Source organism: Mobula hypostoma, chromosome 1 (assembly GCF_963921235.1).
Source record: "Mobula hypostoma chromosome 1, sMobHyp1.1, whole genome shotgun sequence".
NCBI classification, from domain to species: domain Eukaryota; kingdom Metazoa; phylum Chordata; class Chondrichthyes; order Myliobatiformes; family Myliobatidae; genus Mobula; species Mobula hypostoma.
Genome location: NC_086097.1, coordinates 164,233,184 through 164,254,682, shown reverse-complemented (window position 1 = coordinate 164,254,682; position 21,499 = coordinate 164,233,184). Strand labels below are relative to the sequence as shown.

General features: G+C 41.1%; 1 protein-coding gene across 9 annotated transcripts in view; it reads right to left on the bottom strand.

Moving 5' to 3' along the window:
* LOC134351958 (receptor-type tyrosine-protein phosphatase mu-like) overlaps nucleotides 1-21,499 on the bottom strand; it is a 1,067,206-nt gene that overhangs the window by 114,277 nt on the left and 931,430 nt on the right. For all 9 annotated transcript variants that reach the window (XM_063058925.1, XM_063058929.1, XM_063058945.1 and 6 more), the window contains one exon: nucleotides 2,952-3,039. In XM_063058925.1, coding sequence (XP_062914995.1) covers nucleotides 2,952-3,039 — 88 coding nt within the window. The remainder of the gene's footprint in view (nucleotides 1-2,951; nucleotides 3,040-21,499) is intronic.

Here is a 21,499-nt window from a genome sequence, read left to right as displayed (position 1 = left end):
GGCCCTTTGACATATATAGAGTAGCTCCTCTGCATCTTTCCCTGCAGATTCTAAATATCATTTGTCAGCCCAAATGCACATGTAGTTATTAGCCACAATGCCCTTCCCCCTACTTTCTCTTTAAAGAGTGTTCAATATAATTGATTCAGAATAAACTTCATTAAATCTACTTCATCGGCACAATGCCCTTCTCTTCCTACCTGGTCATTTAAGAGTTTTCTTTTAAGTACCAGTAGATTATAGCATATGCAAAGTCATCGGTAATAACTCACATCCCTGGGTCAATGGGCTAAAAGCCTTTGACTATTGGACCAATATCTTCACCACTATACTAAATTATTGGTAAGAGTCTTGCAGTGAGACAAGGATGGAATTAGGCTTTCATTCCATATCTGATGCATTGTTAAACAAATTAAGGCCCACAATGCATTCCTTGCAGCCGTGTCATTCAGTAGAAGCTGTCAAGGTGAAACAAGATGGACAACAGTTGATAGACTCCAGTTAGTTGTCAACAGAAGATAGGCTGTGCTTCAAATGTAGAAATTGGTGCAGCGACGGTGGGAGGAGTTGATATTTGATATAAGGGAGGTTGCGAGGTTGGCAGGTCTAATGTTATCAAAAGAACCAACAGTTAGGATTAGGGTTAGTGAGTTGTGGGTATGCTATGCTGGCACTGGAAACATACGCAACTTATGGGCTTACCCCAGTACAGCCTTAGAAACACAGAAACATAGAAAACCTACAGCACAATACAGGCCCTTCGGCCCACAAAGTTGTGCTGAACATGTCCCTACCTTAGAAATTCCTAGACTTACTCATAGCCCTCTACTTTTCTAAGCTCCATGTACCTATCCAAAAGTCTCTTAAAAGACCCTACCGTATCCACCTCCACCACCGTTGCCGGCAGCCTATTCCATGCACTCACCACTCTCTGAGTAAAAGACTTACCCCTGACATCTCCTCTGTACCTACTCCCCAGCACCTTAAACCTGTGTTCTCTTGTAGCGACCATTTCAGCCCTGGGAAAAAGCCTCTGTCTATCCACATGATCAATGCCTCTCATCATCTTATACACCTCTATCAGGACACCTCTCATCCTCCGTTGCTCCAAGGAGAAAAGGCTGAGTTCACTCAACCTATTCTCATAAGGCATGCTCCCCAATCCAGGCAACATCCTTGTAAATCCCCTCTGCACCCTTTCTATGGCTTCCATATCCTTCCTGTAGTGAGGTGACCAGAACTGAGCACAGTACTCCAAGTGGGGTCTGACCAGGGTCCTATATAGCTGCAACATTACCTCTTGGCTCCTAAATTCAATTCCATGATTAATGAAGGCCAATATACCATACGCTTTCTTAACCACAGAGTCAACCTGCACAGCTGCTTTGAGCATCCTATGGACTCGGACCCCAAGATCCCTCTGATCCTCCACACTGCCAAGAGTCTTACCATTAATACTATATTCTGCCATCATATTTGACCTACCAAAATGAACCACTTCACACTTATCTGGGTTGAACTCCATCTGCCACTTCTCAGCCCAGTTTTACATCCTATCAATGTCCCGCTGCAACCTCTGACAGCACTCCACACTATCCACAAAACCCTCAACCTTTGTGTCATCAGCAAATTTACTAACCCATCCCTTCACTTCCTCATCCAGGTCATTTATAAAAATCACAAAGAGTAGGGGTCCCAGAACAGATCCCTGAGGCACACCACTGGTCACCTACCTCCATGCAGAATATGACCCATCTACAACCACTCTTTGCCTTCTGTGGGCAAGCCAGTATTGGATTCACAAAGCAATGTCCCCTTGGATTCCATGCCTCCTTACTTTCTCAATAAGCCTTGCATGGGGTACCTTATCAAATGCCTTGCTGAAATCCATATACACTACATCTACTGCTCTTCCTTCATCAATGTGTTTAGTCACCTTGACAAAAAGTTCAATCAGGCTCGTAAGGCACGATCTGCCTTTGACAAAGCCATGCTGACTATTCCTAATCATATTATACCTCTCCAGATGTTCATAAATCCTGCCTCTCAGGATCTTCTCCATCAACTTACCAACCACTGAGGTAATACTCACTGATCTATAATTTTCTGAGCTATCTCTGCTCCCTTTCTTGAATAAAGGAACAACATCCACGACCCTCCAATCCTCTGGAACCTCTCCTATCCCCATTGATGATGCAAAGATCATCGCCAGAGGCTCAGTAATCTCCTCTCTTGCCTCCCACAGTAGCCTGGGGTACATCTCATCCAGTACTGGCGACTTATCCAACTTGATGCTTTCCAAAAGCTCCAGCATATCCTCTTTCTTAATATCTGCATGCTCAAGCTTTTCAGTCCGCCGCAGATCATCACTGCAATCACCAAGATCCTTTTCCATAGTGAATACTGAAATAAAGTATTCATTAAGTACCTCTACTACTTCCTCTGGTTCCATGCATACTTTCCCACTTGGACTGTGTTGGCCATTGACACTAACACCATATTTCACTATATGTGACAAATAAAGCTATTCTTTAAAAAAGGCCGTTTTCTCTTTTAATTGACACTTCCACTTGCTACGTTGAATGCCTGACAACTTGGGCTTATGATAAGACCAACCTGCTCCCTTTTTTTCTACAGAGAAAAAGTGCTTTGAGACTCTGATGAGTTAGCATCTCACAGCTGGATAAAAACAAGTGTGCGGCCAAAGGCAAATGCAGCAAGAAATCTACCGAAGATAACAGACACTGGGCTGCTAATGGCCTCGGGCATTTATAGTTAGCACCAATACAAAAGACAAGGGATGAATAATCAAAAGGTTTAAAGCCTTCTATGCTCTGAGGAATAACACAAACTAAGATCAGTCAACAACATTCCAGCTATGTTGCTGCTTTTATGATACAATGTAGCTTTATCAAGACCTGGGATCATTTTCCGAGAGGAGCAGCACTCACAAGCTATGATATTCCCGTATCTGTTCTTCATCCTGTTTTCATCTTTCTTGGCAGAATCCCATGCGGCAGACTGTCCTTCATAAAAACTCTGGAACAGGCAAAAAAAAATTGAATGTTATAATTAGAGACAGTGTTCAAAAAGTACATGTGGTTTTACGATTTTAAGAAGAGAAAGTGGTAGAAACAAAGACTGCAGTAATAATAATTCCAGTTCTACACCAACAACATTTTGCATGGAATGGAACCGTAAAAGTGTCAACTTTCTTTTCTAATAGGAGGCCCAAGAGACGGCAGATGCTGGAAACTGCTGGAGGAACTCGGTGAATCAAGTAGCATCTCTGGAGGCGAAGAAATGGTTAGTGTTTCAGGTTATATCAGGGTGGAGGCCTGTAGAGGGAAGGTAATGAGGAGAGAGATACTGGAGAGACAGGGACCAGTGGGTGATTGGTGAATTGAGGAGGGGTAAGGATGACAGGCAGATGGAGCCAGGTAAGGGAGAATGAGGGGTGGAGCATTCTGAGCATTTTCTGTTTTTATTTACAATTTCCTGCAACTGCATGTACTCAGTAAGCCACTTATTATGTGAGCTAGATGAATTCAAACTGTCACTTTAAAATTTTACTGGATTTTAATGCAACAGCATTTGGTGAAGTGTTTGCTTTACAATCACCAAAGCCAATGCAAACATGGTCTTAAATTCAATCTATACAATGCATCATCAAAGTCAAGCTCTTGGCTCTACTGCAATGTGTTTGGTCCTAAGGGAACTTTTCATAAGCTGACAGACTCTTCAAGCATGAAATAGTTTTATTTCTCCTCAGAGAATGCGTGGTATTTCTGTACAAAGCGTGTTTTGTCAAACCGTTTGCTGCCAGATCTTTTTTTTTCGTTTGATTCACAGCACAAAATAAAAATTAAGGCAGAAGCATCCACCTTACCACAATGTTAATTAGGATAAAAATGGAAAAGCGTAAAAGCTAGAAATCTGTATTGAAATGGAAAATGATGTAAATGTTGGGAGTTGCTTGTGACTGTGCCTCTCAGCCTGTGCAATAAATTGGAAGGTTAATTCCCTGCCCTTTCTAAAGCAGGCCAATATGGACCATAGAATATAAGAGCAGAATTAAGTCATTCAGCCCACTAATTCTGTTCCACCATTCAATCATGGTTGAATTTTTCAACTCCATTCTCCTGCTTTCTATCTGTATCCCTTAAACCTCTTTACCAATCAAGATTATATAAACCTCTGCTCTAAGTACATCCAATGACTTGACCTTCACAGCCCTCTGTGGCTACAAATTCCACAGATTCATCACCGTCTGGCTGAAGAAATTCCTTCTCATCTTGGTTTTAAAGGGCCATCCCTTTATACTGATGTTAAGTTCTTAGATCCAAGACTCTCCTACTAGTTGAAACATCCTTTCCATGTCCGCTTTATCCAGCCTTTAAGTATATATGCATAGTCTGGGCATTTCAATTGATCAATCTTAATAATGACTATTTTTTGACATCTATCATGAGCACCACTTACAGAAGGCATTACAAATGCCATCATTAATGGAAGCTGAGGGACCACCCTATAGGCACCAAGTCCAGGCACTTTACAAAGTCTTCCACACAAGATCTGGGAAATGGTGTAAAAATTGGTGTAAAAATTCTTGATGCAGATTAGTCAAGACTCACACAGTTGTATTCACTGAGTCACATTATAATGATGCTTCTACACAATTGCTGGGTACACCCTGTTCTAAGAGCAAGACTGGTCCAGCACAAGAGGTGATATAACGATGTGTGGCTGGCAGCTCTCAGCTCTCTAGACTCCATGAAGTCTCATGATATAATATGAAACCTCCTCCCAATCACCATTTACTCTCATCCTTTAACTGACAAATAGCAAGAACCATGGACTGAGCTGACTGAGTCCTGTTGGAAATAGCTGCCATAAAATTAGAAGAAGATTAACTATTGAAAGGGATAAACCTGCTTGACCTTGTGGGTACCAATTTACCCATCTTAGAGTACTGATGTCCATGTGTCCATTTTGTTTTGAAGCAAGTGCTCAGAACACATCTGAAAGCTCAAAACTGAACATCCATGAGGCGATGTGAACACCACGACAATTGATAACCTCACTGCCTGAAGTATTCCTCACCTTACTGCTTCAATCAGACTGAGAAATCAACTCCAATTTAACAAGAGATGATGGAAGTTGTGTAAAGTGTACCCGTAAATGAGTTACCACACAAAATGCTGGAGGAACTCAGCAGGCCACGCAGCATTTATGGAAAAGGGTGAAGTTCACAATTCTGATGATGGGTCTCAGCCCAAAACATCCACTGTTTACTCTCTTCTATAGCTGTTGCCTGGCCTGCTGAGTTCCTCCAGCATTTAGAGTGTATTGCTTGGATTTCCAGCTTCTGCAGATTTTCTCGTCCCTGCAAATGAGATGTCAACTTGATGTTTCTTCCCCAGACTACATGCATCCTAAAGAGCAAAAGTGGCATGATAACACACAGAGCTAAGTGATCTCATAATCAATGGATTAGATCAATCTGGAATTCATTAAAAACAACCTATCCAGATGAACCAGAGATTGGTATAGTAACTACTCCACCTAAGACAGCAAGAAATTGCAGAGAGTTGTGAACACAGCATGGCCTATCACACAACCTCCACCGTCTCTCTACATTTCCAATTGCCCGGGAAAGTAGTTACTTAATCATGCACCCCTCCATCGATATAAGAGCTTGAGAACACAGAGCGCCAGGTGCAAGGACAACTGCCATCACGCTGTTGTTAGGCTTTTGAATACACAAAAGATCACTGTGGCCCTTTCAGTCTAGTTGTCTCCCTGCACTTTCTCTGTATCACATTATTCTGCATTCTATTTCCCTTTTGTATTCTATCGATGTACTTATGTATGGAATGATCTGTCTGGATGGCACGTCAATAAAAGCTCTTCACTGTTTCACGGTACATGTGACAATAGCAAACCAATTACCCACTACTAATTACCAATTTTAAGATTTAAGATTGTTTAATGTCATTTCCTGTACACGAGTGTAAAGAAGAACAAAGTAACTCAGCACAAAAAGCTCACTAAAGATGAAGAACACAATAATAAGCAGAAAACAATAAATATGCAGTAAATACGTAATATGGAGTATATACGTAGATTGATTGTTAAGTTCATAAAGTGACATTAGACACAGGAGTGTCTATACAAAAAGTGAGTGAGAGGAAATGATCAATTAGTGGTGGTTGGGGCTGAGGTGAGATGGGTTAGTGGTGTTAGGTTTTGATCAGCCTTACTGCTTTGGGAAAATAACTGTTTTTGAGTCTGGTGGCCCTGGCATAGGTGATATGTAGTCTTCTCCCTGATGGGAGTGGGATAAACAGTCTATGAGCAGGGTGGTTGGGATCTTTTATGATGTTACTGGCCCTTTCTGTATATATTGTAAGTTCATGATGGTGGGTAGGCTGTTGCCAGTGATGCATTCAGCAGTTTTGACTGGAGCCTTCCTGTAGTTTCCATACCAAGCAGTAATGTAGCTTGAAAGGATGCTCTCTACCGTGCACCTGTGGAATGCCTCCTGTCTGTCTTCAGTCTCCTCAGAAAGTAGAGCCTGTCTGTGTCGGATGTGTTCTGGGACCATGAGAAGTTGTGTGAGATCTGTACTCCCAGAAGTTTGAAACTACCTACAGTTTCCATGGCTGTCCCACCAATGTGACTGGTGTGAGTTATCCTGAAGTCGATAACCATCTCCTTCGTATTGTTGACATGAAGGAAGAGGTTATTTGCTGGCACCAGGCCCTGAGATCTGCCACCTCTTCTCTGTAGGTTGTCTCATTGTTTTTGGTGATGAGCCCATCACCGTTGTGTCATCAGCAAACTAGGCAATGTGGTTACTTGGGTGTTTGGCTGTGCAATCATGTGTGAGCAGAGTGTGCAGCAACGGGCTCAGCTCACAGCTCTGGGGGGCACCCGTTTTGAGGGTTCTGTGTTGAGGAGCAGCATTCTGACACGCATCCTTGATTCCTAGGTGTGTCAGGGCCAGGTGCTGCTGCAGATGCTATGGCATCTGTGGTAGAGCAGTTCTGTCGGTAAGCATATTGGTGAGTGTCCAGTGTGGCAGGAATGGAGTGCCATCAGCACTTCATGGTGATTGGCGTCAGTGCCACCAGACAGTAGTCACTTAGTTCTGAAGGTGTAGAGTTCTTTGGGACAGGGATGATGGTGGCTGATTTGTGAAGCATGTGGGGACTGCAGCCTGGATGAAAGAAGTGTTGAAGAGGTCCATGAAGATGAGAGTGAGCTGGTGTGCACACTGCCTGAGTACTTGGCCTGGGATGTCGTCCTGCCCAGCTGCCTTATGGGGATTGACTCCGCCCCTTCTCACATCTGCTACTGCTACAGACAGCGCCTGCTCACCTGGAAGGGGCTGGCACTGTGTTGCATGCCTCAAAGCATGTATAAAAGTAACTATGAGCAAAAGGGAGGGAGGTGTGACTGGAACAGTCAACACTGTTTTTCCGTGTGTAGTCAGTTATGCCTTTGATGCTCAGACACTTACGCCAAGGATAGTTATTGGACAGGTAACAATTACATTGTAATGAATGGTTGGTGAGATATGGAAGGATGCTTCTCTACCATTTTTTAATCCTTAACGTTATTTGGGTCAAGCATGTCAAGGTAAAGACAAATCTGAAGCAGTTATAACCATGTTCTGCCAAGAGTGCTGACTGGATGGTCCATCTCAGCTCTGGCCGAAATCCTGCCAGTATAGAAGCCGGTCTTCAGCCATTTTGATTCCTTCCATGTGTTTCAGGAAGTAGTTGAAGGCCCAAAATATAGAAAAACCTATGGGACTAGAATACATCCCTCCTGTTGTACTGGAGGATGGCACTCTAGAATAAGTTGAGCCGCTAGCCAAATGGAATCGACTGGATAATGTTGCCCAGATATGTCCTTTTCATAATAAACATCACAAATCCAGCACAGCAAGATTATGGAAGATATTGTTTATGTTACTTTTCAGTCACTCGCTCATGGATGCTGAGCTTGTTTTTCACCAGGACAACTTGGCTTCAGGCCTCAAGTATAAGCCAAGAAGCTAAATTCCAGAATTAAAAGTCAGTGCTCTTGCAACCAATCAGCATGTGACTTAGTGTAGCATATTATCATATACTCCAGTTCATAGTTCAAAGTAAATCTATTATCGAAGTGTGCATACAGTTTGTTACTATATACTGCCTTAAGATTCATTTTTTGCAGACATGTACAAGAGAAAATAAACACAATAGAATTTTACAATAAACTATACATAAACAGACAAAGGTGGACAAACAACCAATGTGCAAAAGAAGACAAACTGTGCAAATAAAAATAATACCGAGAAGTTGAGTTGAAAAGAGTCCAATGAAATCCCTTGTACACAGGCCAAGTTTCATAAAAAAAACACCAAGACTTCAATTGGCTGCTGGTAAGAGGAACCCTCCTTGTTAGACTCTTCATGTACAGTCAGGGCCTCAATCCCACTGCATGCTTTGCCAGACACCATGATGTCTAGGGCCTAATCCTCTGAATGCTTTCAATGGCCAAATCTCATCTCTCAGGCTCTAATCCCCTGACGGCCTACATCACAAATTTTCTAACTCTGTAAAGCTTGATCCTCTGACAACCAAACACCCCATTTATTCCTGCTCGTGTCTGAAGTGCCCAATTCCACTTTGGATAAATTCAACTTCAACCCTTTATTTCAATGCTCTGGGCTTTACACAGGCTTCAGACCTTTGACCTTTTGCACCCAATCTTGGTCTTGGGCAGTGTAATGCCAATTTAGTAGCATATCTTGGGCACTGCTAAAGCCTGCAGTGAAAGAACTACAAACTCTGTGCCGATTGCTGATATAAATATTGAAATAAATGACAAAAACATATATTGCAGGAGCTTCAGTTATGAATGCTAATTGGTCTCTCAGCAAGTCTAATTTTTTTTATACAGAAAATATTTTAAAAGGTCTACTCAAAAAAAATAAGGATAATCTGAAGACTCTTCTGAATTGGGCAAACCGTAAGACCGTAGGAGCAGAATTACGCCATTCGACCCATCAGGTCTGCTCTGTCATTCCATTATGGCTGATTTTTTTTTAATCATTCTCAATCCCATTTCCCTGCCTTCTCCCCAAAACCTTTGATTCCCTTACTAATTGAGAACCTTATCCACCTCTGCTTTAAGTATACCCATGGACTTGGCGTCCACAGCTGTCTGTGTGAATGAATTCCACAGATTATTCAATTCAACCTCATCTCCTTAATAAAGGCCTTTTATTCTGAGGGTATGCTCTCTGGTTCTAGACTCTCCCACTATTGGAAGCATACCCTGCATCTCCATTCTCTCCAGGACTTTCAATATTCTACCAGTTTCACACACCAACACCTCATCCTTTTAAATTCCATCAAATGTTCCACGTACGTTAACCCTTCCATCCCCAATATCATCTTTGTATTCATCCTCTGGAAGAAGCATGTCAAATATCAGTACGTTCTTCCTCAGATATTGGGCCCCAAACTGTTCACAATACTCCAAATGTTGTCTGAACAATGCCCTATAAAGAGTCAGCATTTATTCTTTACTTTCATATTCTAGTCCTATTGAAACGAATGCTAATATTGTACTTGCCTTCCTTACACTCACTCAACCTGCAAGTTAACCTTTCAGGAATCCTGCACAAGGACTCTCCTGCACGGTTCCTTTGCACATCTGATTTCTGAATTTGCTTTCCATTTAGAAAGTAGTCTACACCTTTATTCCTTCTACCAAAATGCATGACCACAGTTCTCTACACTGTATTCAATTTGCCACTTTTTTGCCCATTCTCCTAATCTGTCCAATTCCTTCTGTAGACTCCATGCTTCCTCAACACTACCTGCCCCTCCACCTATATTTATATCATCTGAAAACTTGGTCACAAAGCCATCAATTCCATCATCCAAACTTTCAACATATAACATTAAAGATGCGGTCTCAACACCTAACCCTGTGGAACACCACTAGTCAACCAGAAAATGCTCCTTTATTCCCACTCTTAGCCTCATGCCAGTCAGCCAATCTTCTACCCATGCTAATACCTTTCCTGTAGTACCATGGACTCTTACCTTGTTTAGCAGTCTCATGTGCAGCACCTGCAGGGTGTCGCAATTTCAACCTTGCGGTCATGTTTTGGAGTTCAATCTTAAATCAATTTAACTCACGTCTCAGAAAATACAAGGAACATGCAGGAGATGGGACAAATAGGATGCCCTACGAAGTACCAATCCTGTGACATCTGTTCTAAAATCGCTTCATTCTTTATTTGGGACATTTCTGCTCAGACAGCTCTGACACAACTCACAGGAAACTGAACCTCAAGATACGGTGCAGTGCAAAAAGCCCTTTGCATAGTTACAACAAGAAAATACACTGAAAAATGGAATGCATTTGTGCCTTTTGCTTTGAACCATCACTGCAACTCGCCTCTTGCTGAAAGTGATCAAGGTTTTACTTTATTCAGAACAAAAGGTGTTGAGATGGCTCCACATGAAGACCTTTCAAAAACTGAATGGGAAAAAAGCCCTCGGGCAAAACTGAGGCTAAAACTGTGCTGTTGCTGTGAAACAGAATATTCATTTCACTTCCACAGAGCCTATCTAACCAACGCTGATAATTATTTCTAATTATGTTGATGTAAGTCTAAACAAATCAAAACCAATTATATCAGTTTAGGCTTTTATCTCTTGTTCCTCAATAGTTTGCTGTCAAAAGCCTTGTTGGAGTTTTCACAAGTTCTTGCATGTTTCAGTAATAATTCAGCGTTTCCATACAGTGAATCTTGGGAATATACTTTTCCATCTGAAACGGCAACGTAAGTAAAAACATTTCTGAACTTATTAACTCTTTCTGAACTGTGCCAACTTTTCTGGATCCTTTATAAGACTAGAAATCAAACCCCATCTCCTCCTTGCCCACTGTGTTCCTGGGTATAAAGTGAAAGCTTCATAACGAGATATGTCACTCAGATTCATAAAAGTAGTTTTTCTCAGATAGAAAAAAAACCCATCAGACTTCATGTCAAGTTGAAGGAGATCTAAAAGACACATCGCCTGGTCTAGCTTACTTTTTAATAGCAAATCTGTTTTCTTTTAAGAATTTATAAGATCCATTGTTTTGCATCAAAGAAAGTCATTGTCACAGAGGAAATCAAGCCAGAGTTCCTGGATTTGCTGAATGAGAAGAGATTGAACAGACTAGCACCATTTAGAAGGATGCATGTGGATCTCATCAAAACCACCAGTGCTCCACTGAGTTGATGCAGAGAAAATTTTTAGGATAGAAAAGAGTATCTATGCAGCAGGACGTTGGAGATCTTTCACCAGTCTGTTGTAGCAAGTGCATTCTTCTTTGCAGCTTTATGCTGGGGGAGCAGCATTGGTACTGGTGATTCAAAAAGACTAAATAAGCTCATCAGAAAGGCTGGATCTGTCCTTGGCTACAACCCTTACTCTTTTGAGTTAGTGGTGGAGAGGAGGTCTCTAAATAAACTGTTATCCATTAAGGACAATCCGGCACATCCTCTCCATGACTTACTGAATAAGCAGCGGAGCACCCTTTCAAACGAACTCATTCAGCTCCGCTGTCGCAAGGATTGTTACAGAAAATCTTTCCTTCCAAATGCAATAAGCATATACCACAGTTCATCTCTGTGTGACAGGGTTCTTATCTTGCTTAGCAACTTGCTTGTCAAAGGCCTTCTGAAAATCCAAGTACACAACATCCACTGACTGTCCTTTGTCTATCCTGCCTATTATTTCCTTGAAGAATTATTAACAATGCTTTTCATGATGTTTAAGGTTTGAAATGTATAATACTAGAGAGCATGCACTTAAGATGAAAAGGGATAAGTTCAAAGATGTGTGGGGCACGTTTTTGTTTGAATACAGAAACGGCTTGGTTCCTGGAATGCACTGTCTGGGGTGGTGGTGGAGACAAACATATAGAGTCATTCAAGATGCTCCTAGAAAGGCATTTGAATATGGAGGAAGTGGAAAGGTACAGACATTGTGTAGGCAGAAGGGATTAGTTTAGTTGGCCACTTGGTTACAAATGTAATTTGGCAGTATAGTGTGGGTCTAAAGGCCTGTTTCTCTGCTGAACTGTTCTATGATCTTAAAAACTTAATCAATATATCTGCCATTTCTTTGTTTGCTGTAATTAATTCACCAGCCTTGTTCTCTAGATACCCTATGTATACCCTAATTACTTTCTTCCCATCTATCTAATCCATAAAAACTGTTGTTAAACTACATCAAAAATGAAATTCCTGTCAGAAGTGGCAGACTGGGGAAGAGGGGTCCTGTATCTGGAGGGGGACAGGAAGTCCTCTGGATATAATAAAATAGCAAAGAAAAGCAGGACTTAACCTGATGGACCATCAGGTTCTTGGAAACAAAGGGGATAACTTCAATCGCCCCTTCATTGAAATGTTCCCACAACCTATGGACTCACTTTCGAGGACTCTTCATCTCATGTTCTCAATATTTCTTGCTTATTCATTTATTATTACTCTTTCTCTCATTTTGTATTTGCACTGTTTGTTGTCTTTTGTCCAAGTTGGAGCTGTCTTCCAATGATTCTATTTAAAGACTTACTGAGTACACCCGCAAGAAAATGAATCTCAGGGGTATACGCTATATGGTGACATATATATATATTTTGATAATAAATTCACCTTGAATACAATCATGACTGATCTTTAACTTGAGTGCTATCATTCTGGACTTGACCAGCATTCCTTGATTCCCCATCTAAGAACTGGTCGACATCCAGCTTGAATGTAAATTGGTACGTTGGTTATTATTGTCACTCAGCAGATAAATAGACTATAGTGACATATTTCCCCCTCTTGTATAAGAATATAGAAGACAGAACAGCAGACTTCCCACCCTGCAAAGCAGGGAGGTAGCACCATCAATTTGCAGGAGACTCTCGGAACTTCCAGGAGAGGTGGGATGTCTGCAATAGAGTAGCTCCTTAGCAGCTAGCCAGCTAGTTTAAATAACATCAGCTATGCTAATGAATGAATGACACCTATTAAACTCACCTCAACATATCTTTTACAGTCTTAACCCACCATGGGCAATAGAAAAGTCACTGTTGCAAACAGTGCAGCGAGCAACACTGTCATTACTTTTGACTCCTATTAGGCAGGGGTACACTTTAGTGTAGTCTGGGGTGACGTACATTTCATATTTTCTTTTTTTTGGAACACTTTCGCTCATGGTTGTTCTCTCTCGCACTTGGTTTCTCGTGCACGTGCGCTCTCTCTCGTGGTCACTTTCACTTGCGCTTGCTTTCTTGCTCTCGCTCTCTCTCTCTCACCCTCACGTTCTCTCACTCGCGCTCACTGTCTCGCGCTTGCTTTCTTGCTCTTGCACTTGCTCTCTCGCTCTTTCCTGCACGTTCTCTCACACTCGCTCTCAAAAAAATCTATTTCCGGGACATTGTATATAATTTGCGGGCATCAGGGAGTCACTATTAATATGCGGGAGACTCCTGGAACTTCCAGGAGAGGTGGGATGTCTGGAACAGTACAGCATAACACAGGCCCTCCAGCCCACAATGTTGTGCCCTACTCTACTCCAAGATCAACCTGACCCTTCCTTCTCACATAGCCATCCATTTTATTTTCACTCATGTGCCTATCTAAGAGTCTCTTATATGCCCTTAATATTTCCACCTCTACCACCATCCCTGCCAGCAGGCAAGGAGTGATTGTGAGAGGGACAGAGAGAGAGAAAAGAGAGAGATACGGGGGGGGGGGTAATAAATAAATAAGGGATGGGGTACAAAGGGGAGGTGGGGCATTAATGGAAGTTAGAGAAGACAATGGTCATGCCACCAGGTAGGAGGCTACACAGACGGAATATAAGGTGTTGTTCCTCCAACCCAAGTGTGGCTTCATCTTGACAGTAGAGGAGGCCATCGGTGGACATATCAGAATGGGAATGGGACGTGGAATTAAAATGTGTGGTCACTGGGAGATCTTGCTTTCTCTGGCAGACAAAGCATAGGTGTTCAACGAAATGGTCTCCCAGTCTGTGTCGGGTCTCACCAATATATAGAAGGCCGCACCGGGAGCACCGGACGCAGTATATCACACTGGCCGACTCACAGGTGAAGTGTCACCTCACCTGGAAGGACAATCTGGGGCCCTGAATGGTGGTGAGGGAGGAAGTGCAAGGGCATGTGTAGCACTTGTTGCGCTTACAAGGATAAGTACCAGGAGGGAGATCAGTGGATTGGTGGGAAGGGATGGGGGGGTATGAATGGACAAGGGAGTCATGTAGGGAGCGATCCCCACGGAAAGCAGAAAGTGGGGGGGAGGGAAAGATGAGCTTGGAGTTTGGGATCCCCTTGGAGGTGGCGGAAGTTACGGAGAATTATATGTTGGACCCAGAGGCTGGTGGGGTGGTAGGTAAGTACAAGGGGTCCCTATCCCTAGTGGGGTGGCAGGAGGATGGGGTGAGGGCAGACTTGCGTGAAATGGGAGAGATGCCTTTGAGAGCAGAGTTAATGGTGGAGGAAGGGAAGCCCCTTTCTTTAAAAAAGGAAGACATCTCCTTTGTCCTGGACCCTTTTCTTTAAAATGTAATATTCCAAGTGTGGTCTAACCGGAGTTTTATAGAGCTGCAACATTACCTTGTGGCTCTTGAACTCAATCTCCTGACTAATGAAGGCCAACACACCACATGCCTTCTTAACTAAACAATCGATTTGGGTAGCAACTTTGAGTGACAGCACATAAATAAAACAACATAAACAGCCAAACCTCATGACATGCCTTTACATGCTCCAGGTTCACAGCTCATGTCTATATCTGAGGTGGCAGGGATGGGGGGTGGGGTGCTGGTGGTGAGACCGAAAGCATCTTTGAAAGGAGGGAGCTCATACTAATCCTCCTGCATACATACCCTTCTTCCTCATCCACAACCAACAACTGAATCAGGAATTGCAGAGCAATCCAGTTTTGGAAGAATAATGCCCATGAACTGCTATGATGAGTATTTTGTGCATGGAATTGAGGAACAATACCTCAATCATATCTGAATTGTTTTGTATTTTTAAATTCTACCATAAACCATACACATAAAGCCAAGATTTGCAGAAGTAAATCTGGTTTCTTCTGGTTAATATCTCCCTGCAACCAAGCCAAGGTACTTTGTGACCTACTAGTGAAATTCCTTTAATCTTTATTGCTTTCATATTTATCAATATAATTTTCAGCACTTCTTATTTGATTTAACTATTCATTATAAGAAGTTGTCCAAACATCAATGACAGACTTGTGAGATTTTCTCTAAAACATTTACTTGATAAAAATATAAACCAGTGTGAATTTTTTAAGAGTAAAATATTAAGAGGTCAGGGCCAAATTCTTCCTTAAATGAGTGTTCCAGGGAATCCCGATGTTAAGGGATATCAAACATTTGATAAAGTAAAAACAGGAGGAATAAGATAGCTAAAGAATACTGAAGATGACAGGAGACCTTTTGGGAGTACAGAGAATGCAGGATGATACTTGAAAATAAATTTGGAGGACAAAAAGGGGCCATAAAATATCACTGCCTTGTAAGATTAAGAAAAATCCAAGGGATATTGCATAACCAGGGAAAAAGTGAGACCTACTAGGGACTTCTGTGCAGGAAGACAGAGGTGTGAGTAGATTTTCAATAATTAATTTACATCTGTATTCATCAAAGAGAAAAGTAATGTAGTTGGATATTTTAGTTTGATGATGAAATTTTAAAGCAGGCAAATGGGATGAGCATGGATGGGTAACTTGACCAGCATAGACTATTTGGAACAAAGGTCCTGGTTCAATACTGTATTACTTTTTGACTATGAGATGAGCAAACATGTGGGCAAGTATATGGATTGAGGGGTCTGTTTCTGTGCTGTGCAACAAATGCAGGCAAATGGGATAGATAAACATCTTAGTCAGCATGAGGGATGTTCAAGAATAGAATAATGAATTGGCAATTAAAATACAACCAACAGTCCATTAAACACATCTCACTGTCAACATGTGCTTCCAATTACTTTGCATTTGATGAATTACTCCTTGTATACAGAAGGGTCCCACAAACAGCAAATAGAATGGATAACCAATTAGCTGAGAGCTGAACATTGACCAGAATGCTGAGAGGATTTCCTGATCTTTTTCTTACAATGTCCTTCCTTCCACTAGCTCTGAAAACCTTTAACATTAGAGCACCTCCTCAGACCATATTATTATCTCAAGTACTCGGCAGAATGTAAATTCAAATGCGGCTTGCAAAGCAAGATGAGACAATTAATGAGATATTCTCAGCAATTTCCCAGTTGGTTTTATTATTTTGTTTTAGGAAGAAATAAAATATTGTGCAGACCATGCTAGATAATGATTCGGACTTTACTTCAACCTATAGGATTGTGCTCTTGACATGTTTGATCAATCATTTCAAATTAACTGCATTTTGTTAGCTATTCAAGCATAATAAAAATAAATAAAGATTACAGTATGACAGCAGATTTTATTGGAACACACTGCAAAATATAATGCCTGCATTTTATTATTGCACCCACATAATAGAGTTCTTCGAGGAAGTAACAAGCAGGGTGGACAAAAAAGAGGCAGTGGATGTCACTTACATGGATTTTCAGAAGGCATTTGAAAAGGTGCCACACGTAAGGCTGCCTAACAAGATAAAATCCTATGGTGTTGCAGGAAAGATACTGGCATGGATAGTGGAATGGCTGACAGGCATGAAATAGTGATTGGGAATAAAAGGGGCCTTTTCTGGTTGGCTGTTGGTGACCTGTGGTGTTCCTTAAGTGGTCAGGTCAGTATTGGGACCACTGCTTTTCACATTGCTTGTCAATGATTTGATAACGGAATTGATGGATTTGTGACAAAGTTTGCGGATGGTATGAAGATAGGTGGAGGAGTAGGTAGTGCTGAGGAAGCAATGCAATAGCATCAGGACAAATGCGAAGAATGGGCAAAAAATGGTTGATGGAATAGAATGTTGGGAAATATATGATAATGCCTTTTGGTAAAAGGACCAATAGTGTGGACTGTTATCTAAATGGGGAGAAGGTTAAAAGATCAGAGATGCAGAGGGACTTAGGAGTCCTCATGCAAGACTTCCAGAAGTTCAATTTATTGGTTGAGTCTGTGGTAAAGAAGGCAAATGCAACATTGGCATTTATTTCAGGGAAATAAGAATACAAAAGCAGGGAGACAATGCTGAGACTTTATAAGACACTAATCAGGCTGCACTTGGAGTATTATCAAGAGTTTTGGGGCCCATATCTCAGAAAGGATGAGTTGTCATTAGAGAGAGTCCAGAGGAGGTTCACGAGGGTGATTCGAGGAGTGTAAAGGTTGACATATAAGGAGCGGTTGGCAGCTTTGAGCCTGTACTCACTGGAATTTAGAAGAATGCAGGGGGATCTCAATGAAACCTACCGAATGTTGAAAAGACTAGATAAGGTGGATATGGAGAGGGTGTTTCCTCTGGTGGGTGTATGAAGAACTAGAGGGCACAGCCTCAAAACTGAGGGATGACTCTCAACAGATCTAAGGAGGAATTTTTTTAGTCAGAGAGTAGTAAGTCTGTGGAATGCTCTGTGGAAGTCACAGATTGCAATGGGGGCCAAGTCCGTGCTTATATATAAGGCAGAAGTTAATCATTTCCTGATCATCAGGGCATCATAGGATATGACGAGAAGGCAGGTGTATGGGGTTGAGTGGGATCTAGGATCAACCATGATGGAATGGCGGAGCAGACTCATTGGCTGAATGACCTAATTCTGCTTCAATATCATATGGTCTTACAAATGAATTGGATCCTTGCAATTAACCAATAGTCTTATGAAAGGAGTACTGAGTGCAGGTTGTGTGAAGGGGAATTGTTGGAAGAAAGGGAGTGAGGACTTCAGTCAGAAATCCATGAACAATCTTGTCATGAGTTGCCATTCAAATTTGCTCTTCCATCATTTGACAATAGTAATTTTCCTGCTAAGACAAAGTCTTTTCGTATTCGATATTTCCAATCAGCATTCAGTTGTTCCCTTTCTACAGTAGGGGTGCCATACCCTATGTTATTCGTAACATGAATGTGCACTCTAACAGGATCAACGGGTGACTCCTCAGCACCATTGCTGTACTTTGAACGCTATGCTCAGTAGTAGTAGCACCAAGCAGCCACAATTAAGTCTTTAGCCTGAACTTGATACAAGGCCTTTGTTCATAATTTAGTTCTCCGTAGGATCAAGGGCACTGATCTATGTTCCTGCTACTCCATTTCGGGATATTGTCAAACATAGACTGTAAAACCTGCTCTTTTAAAACTGATAAATTGGTTTATTAAGGTACAGTGAAAAACTTGCCTTGCATACCATCCATACAGTGCATTGAGTTAGTACAAGGTAAAACAGTAACAGAGTGCAGTAGAAAGTGTTACACTATCGATCAAGTGCAGTGCAGGTAGACACTAAGAAGCAAAGCCACAATGGCGTAGATTGTGAAGTTAAAAATCCATCTTATCACACTAGGGGACCATTCAATAGTCTTATAACAGCAGGATTAAATATATACAGTGTACCCATACCTTTTGCCAATACAGAAATAATGAAAAAGATGAACTCCCAATCACTTAGTCCACATCATCTTGACTCGTGCACTATTTTTTTAAAGGTGTACTTTGCATTGTTTGCCTACTTGCAGTGTACTTTATCTGGAACTGTAACACAATATCTTGCATTCAGTTGTTTGTACTACCTCAATATGCTGATGTATGGAATGATCTGTCAGGATGGCAAGCAAGCAAAACCTTTTGGCTGTATCTTGGTACATGTAACAGGAATACACCAATTAATATAATATATTTTTGTGCAATGATACAGTTCAGTAACAAGAAGATGACACCACATTAGAATTTGCTTTAAGGTTTCAGAGTTTGGCAGAAATAAATCCTGTTCTGAACTTCTGCCCTGTTATCTTTACAACCTGGCTTGACTTTAAAGTTGAGCAACACACACAATATGTTGGATGAATTCAACAAGTCAAACAGTATCTATGAAAGGAAATAAACAGTCAACGTTTGGGCCATGACCCTTCATCAGAACTTGAGCATGTTGCTTAGGGTTTCCAGCATCTTCAGAATCTCTTGTGTTTTTGATGTTAAACTTGAATTCTCACACACATTAAACTAGCCAAAGTACACACTTTTAAGGCAAATGTTTTTCCTGCATAAACTAATTCCTACAGGAGAAGAAGGATTACAGGATCCTACTTGTATGTTTTAATTTCAACCAATCATATGGAACTGATGAAGATGAGAATACAAGAAAACAGGAGCAAGAGTAGACCACCAGACCCATCAATATCTGCTTTAACTTCTCCTTGGCACCTGTTCCCCATCACTCTCTGTTCCGTGATCTTTTAAATATTATCTATCTCCATTTTAAATACCTCTAATGATCTAGTCCTAACTACCTTAGGGTAGAGACTTTCAGAGATTTGCCACTATCAAGAAATTTTTGCACTTCACAGCTTTAAAAAAAGCTTTCTTATTTTGTAATTATGTCCCCTTCCTGAAGCACCTCAACATCTACCCTGTTTTGCCCCCATCTAATCTTAGATGATTCAATAATATCATCCCTTATTCCTTTAGATGCCAGAGCGCAAAGATTCAACTTTTTTGGACTCTTGTGACAGGATAATTCAATCATCTTAGGAATTAGGTTGGTGAATATTTTTTGGACAACCTCCAACACTACTATATCAATTTTTAAGTAAGGGAACAATATTCCAAGGCTAGGCTCAGCAATACATCATGTAGTTGCTTACCTATTCTTAAACTCCAACTGCGTCCATTGAAGGCCATTGTGCTGAATGCTTTCAAAGCTACCTGTTGCACCAAAGACAATTGGATAGGTGCAGGATAGGAAAGGTTTAGAATGTTTTGGTCCAAAAGCCAGCAAATAGGATTAGTGTGGGTGGGTATCTTGGTTGGTATGGTCTAACTGGGCTGAATGACCTGTTTTTGTGCTATATGACTAGGACCAGTTTTTGTGATTCATGCACAAGAACACTTGAAAACTTCTGCACTTCACTCAAGTAAATCTTTGAGTTAAGATAACAGTCTGCCTTTTGATTCCTCTTTAACGAAGTGCATGACTTCACACTTTCCCACATTAAATTCCATCTGCCAAGTCTTCACCCACTCACTCAACCTATCTATATCTTACCACAGTCACGATAACCTCACTGTAATATGCCCTTACACCTATTTTTGTACCACTGTCAAACTTGATTATCTTACATTTTTCCTCCTCCTCCTCCAGGCCATTAGCACAAATAGTAACTAACTGAGAATGTATCACAGAAGCATTCTACTCATTAAATCCTTCCAGCTTCAGAAAAAGTACTTACTCCAACTCGCTGCCTTCTTTGTGACAACTGGTCTTGAATCCATACAAATACACATTCCCAATACCATAAACGCTTATCTTTGCACCAGACTCTATATGGCACCTTGTCAATTGTTGCTGGAAAATCCAAATTCACTAGTCTTACAGGTTCCCAACTCTGTTGTTATATCCAATATCTGGCTTGTCTTGCAAAACAATGGGATTAGAAGAGAAAATGGGATGACTGGAATAAGTATTAGGTGCTGCACGGATAAAAATCACTAAATGCCTCCCTTTTGTGCTGCATGACTGTTGATTCTTTTAGGAGTCTTCTTTAGCTTGCTTTATATTTTGACAAAGTTAATAAATTGAGGACAGAGATACGTGAGTTCTAAAGAACAAATTGTCAAAGAAGGGTATTATAATTCCCAACCTATTCAGACTGCACAAGCTTGAGGAAAAAAAAGATACAGAGTTGATGTTAGCTAAGAACTTTTTTTTGGGGATTTAGCAGAAGATAAAACGTTTGCTGTATGGATGTAATCATAAAACCCTTCAGGTCAACAGTTCAAACAGCTTTTATCATGTGACAATTTGGATAGTTTTTTGCTTTTTTGGGTTTTTTTGTACTAGAAAAATGCACACATCTTTCACAATGAACTGCAAACCATTTGAATCTAATGCATAGCAGTCTGCTTGTTTGTTGCTATAACATTAGTGCACATACATGCACAAATCTCCCAAGAGAACAACAATTAGCACAATGCAACAGTTGTGTTATGTTAGTACTCCACCTTGTCTGGCAGGCTACTGAGAATAAGGAAAGTCACATAACTGCCATTGCAAGAATGAGCTGTTTGATCCTATGACTAGGATCTTTTCAGAGCAGAGAATTCAGTACTTGATGCAATTTTTATTATCTCTTCAGGTCCCGTTAGACTGGCTTCTAATTGATGTTTTATTTCTAGCAAGGTGGGGCAAGACTTGTACTTTCCACCCAGATGCTCCTAATTGTAATTCTGACCAGAGGCCATGCAGGAAGGAGCTTCAC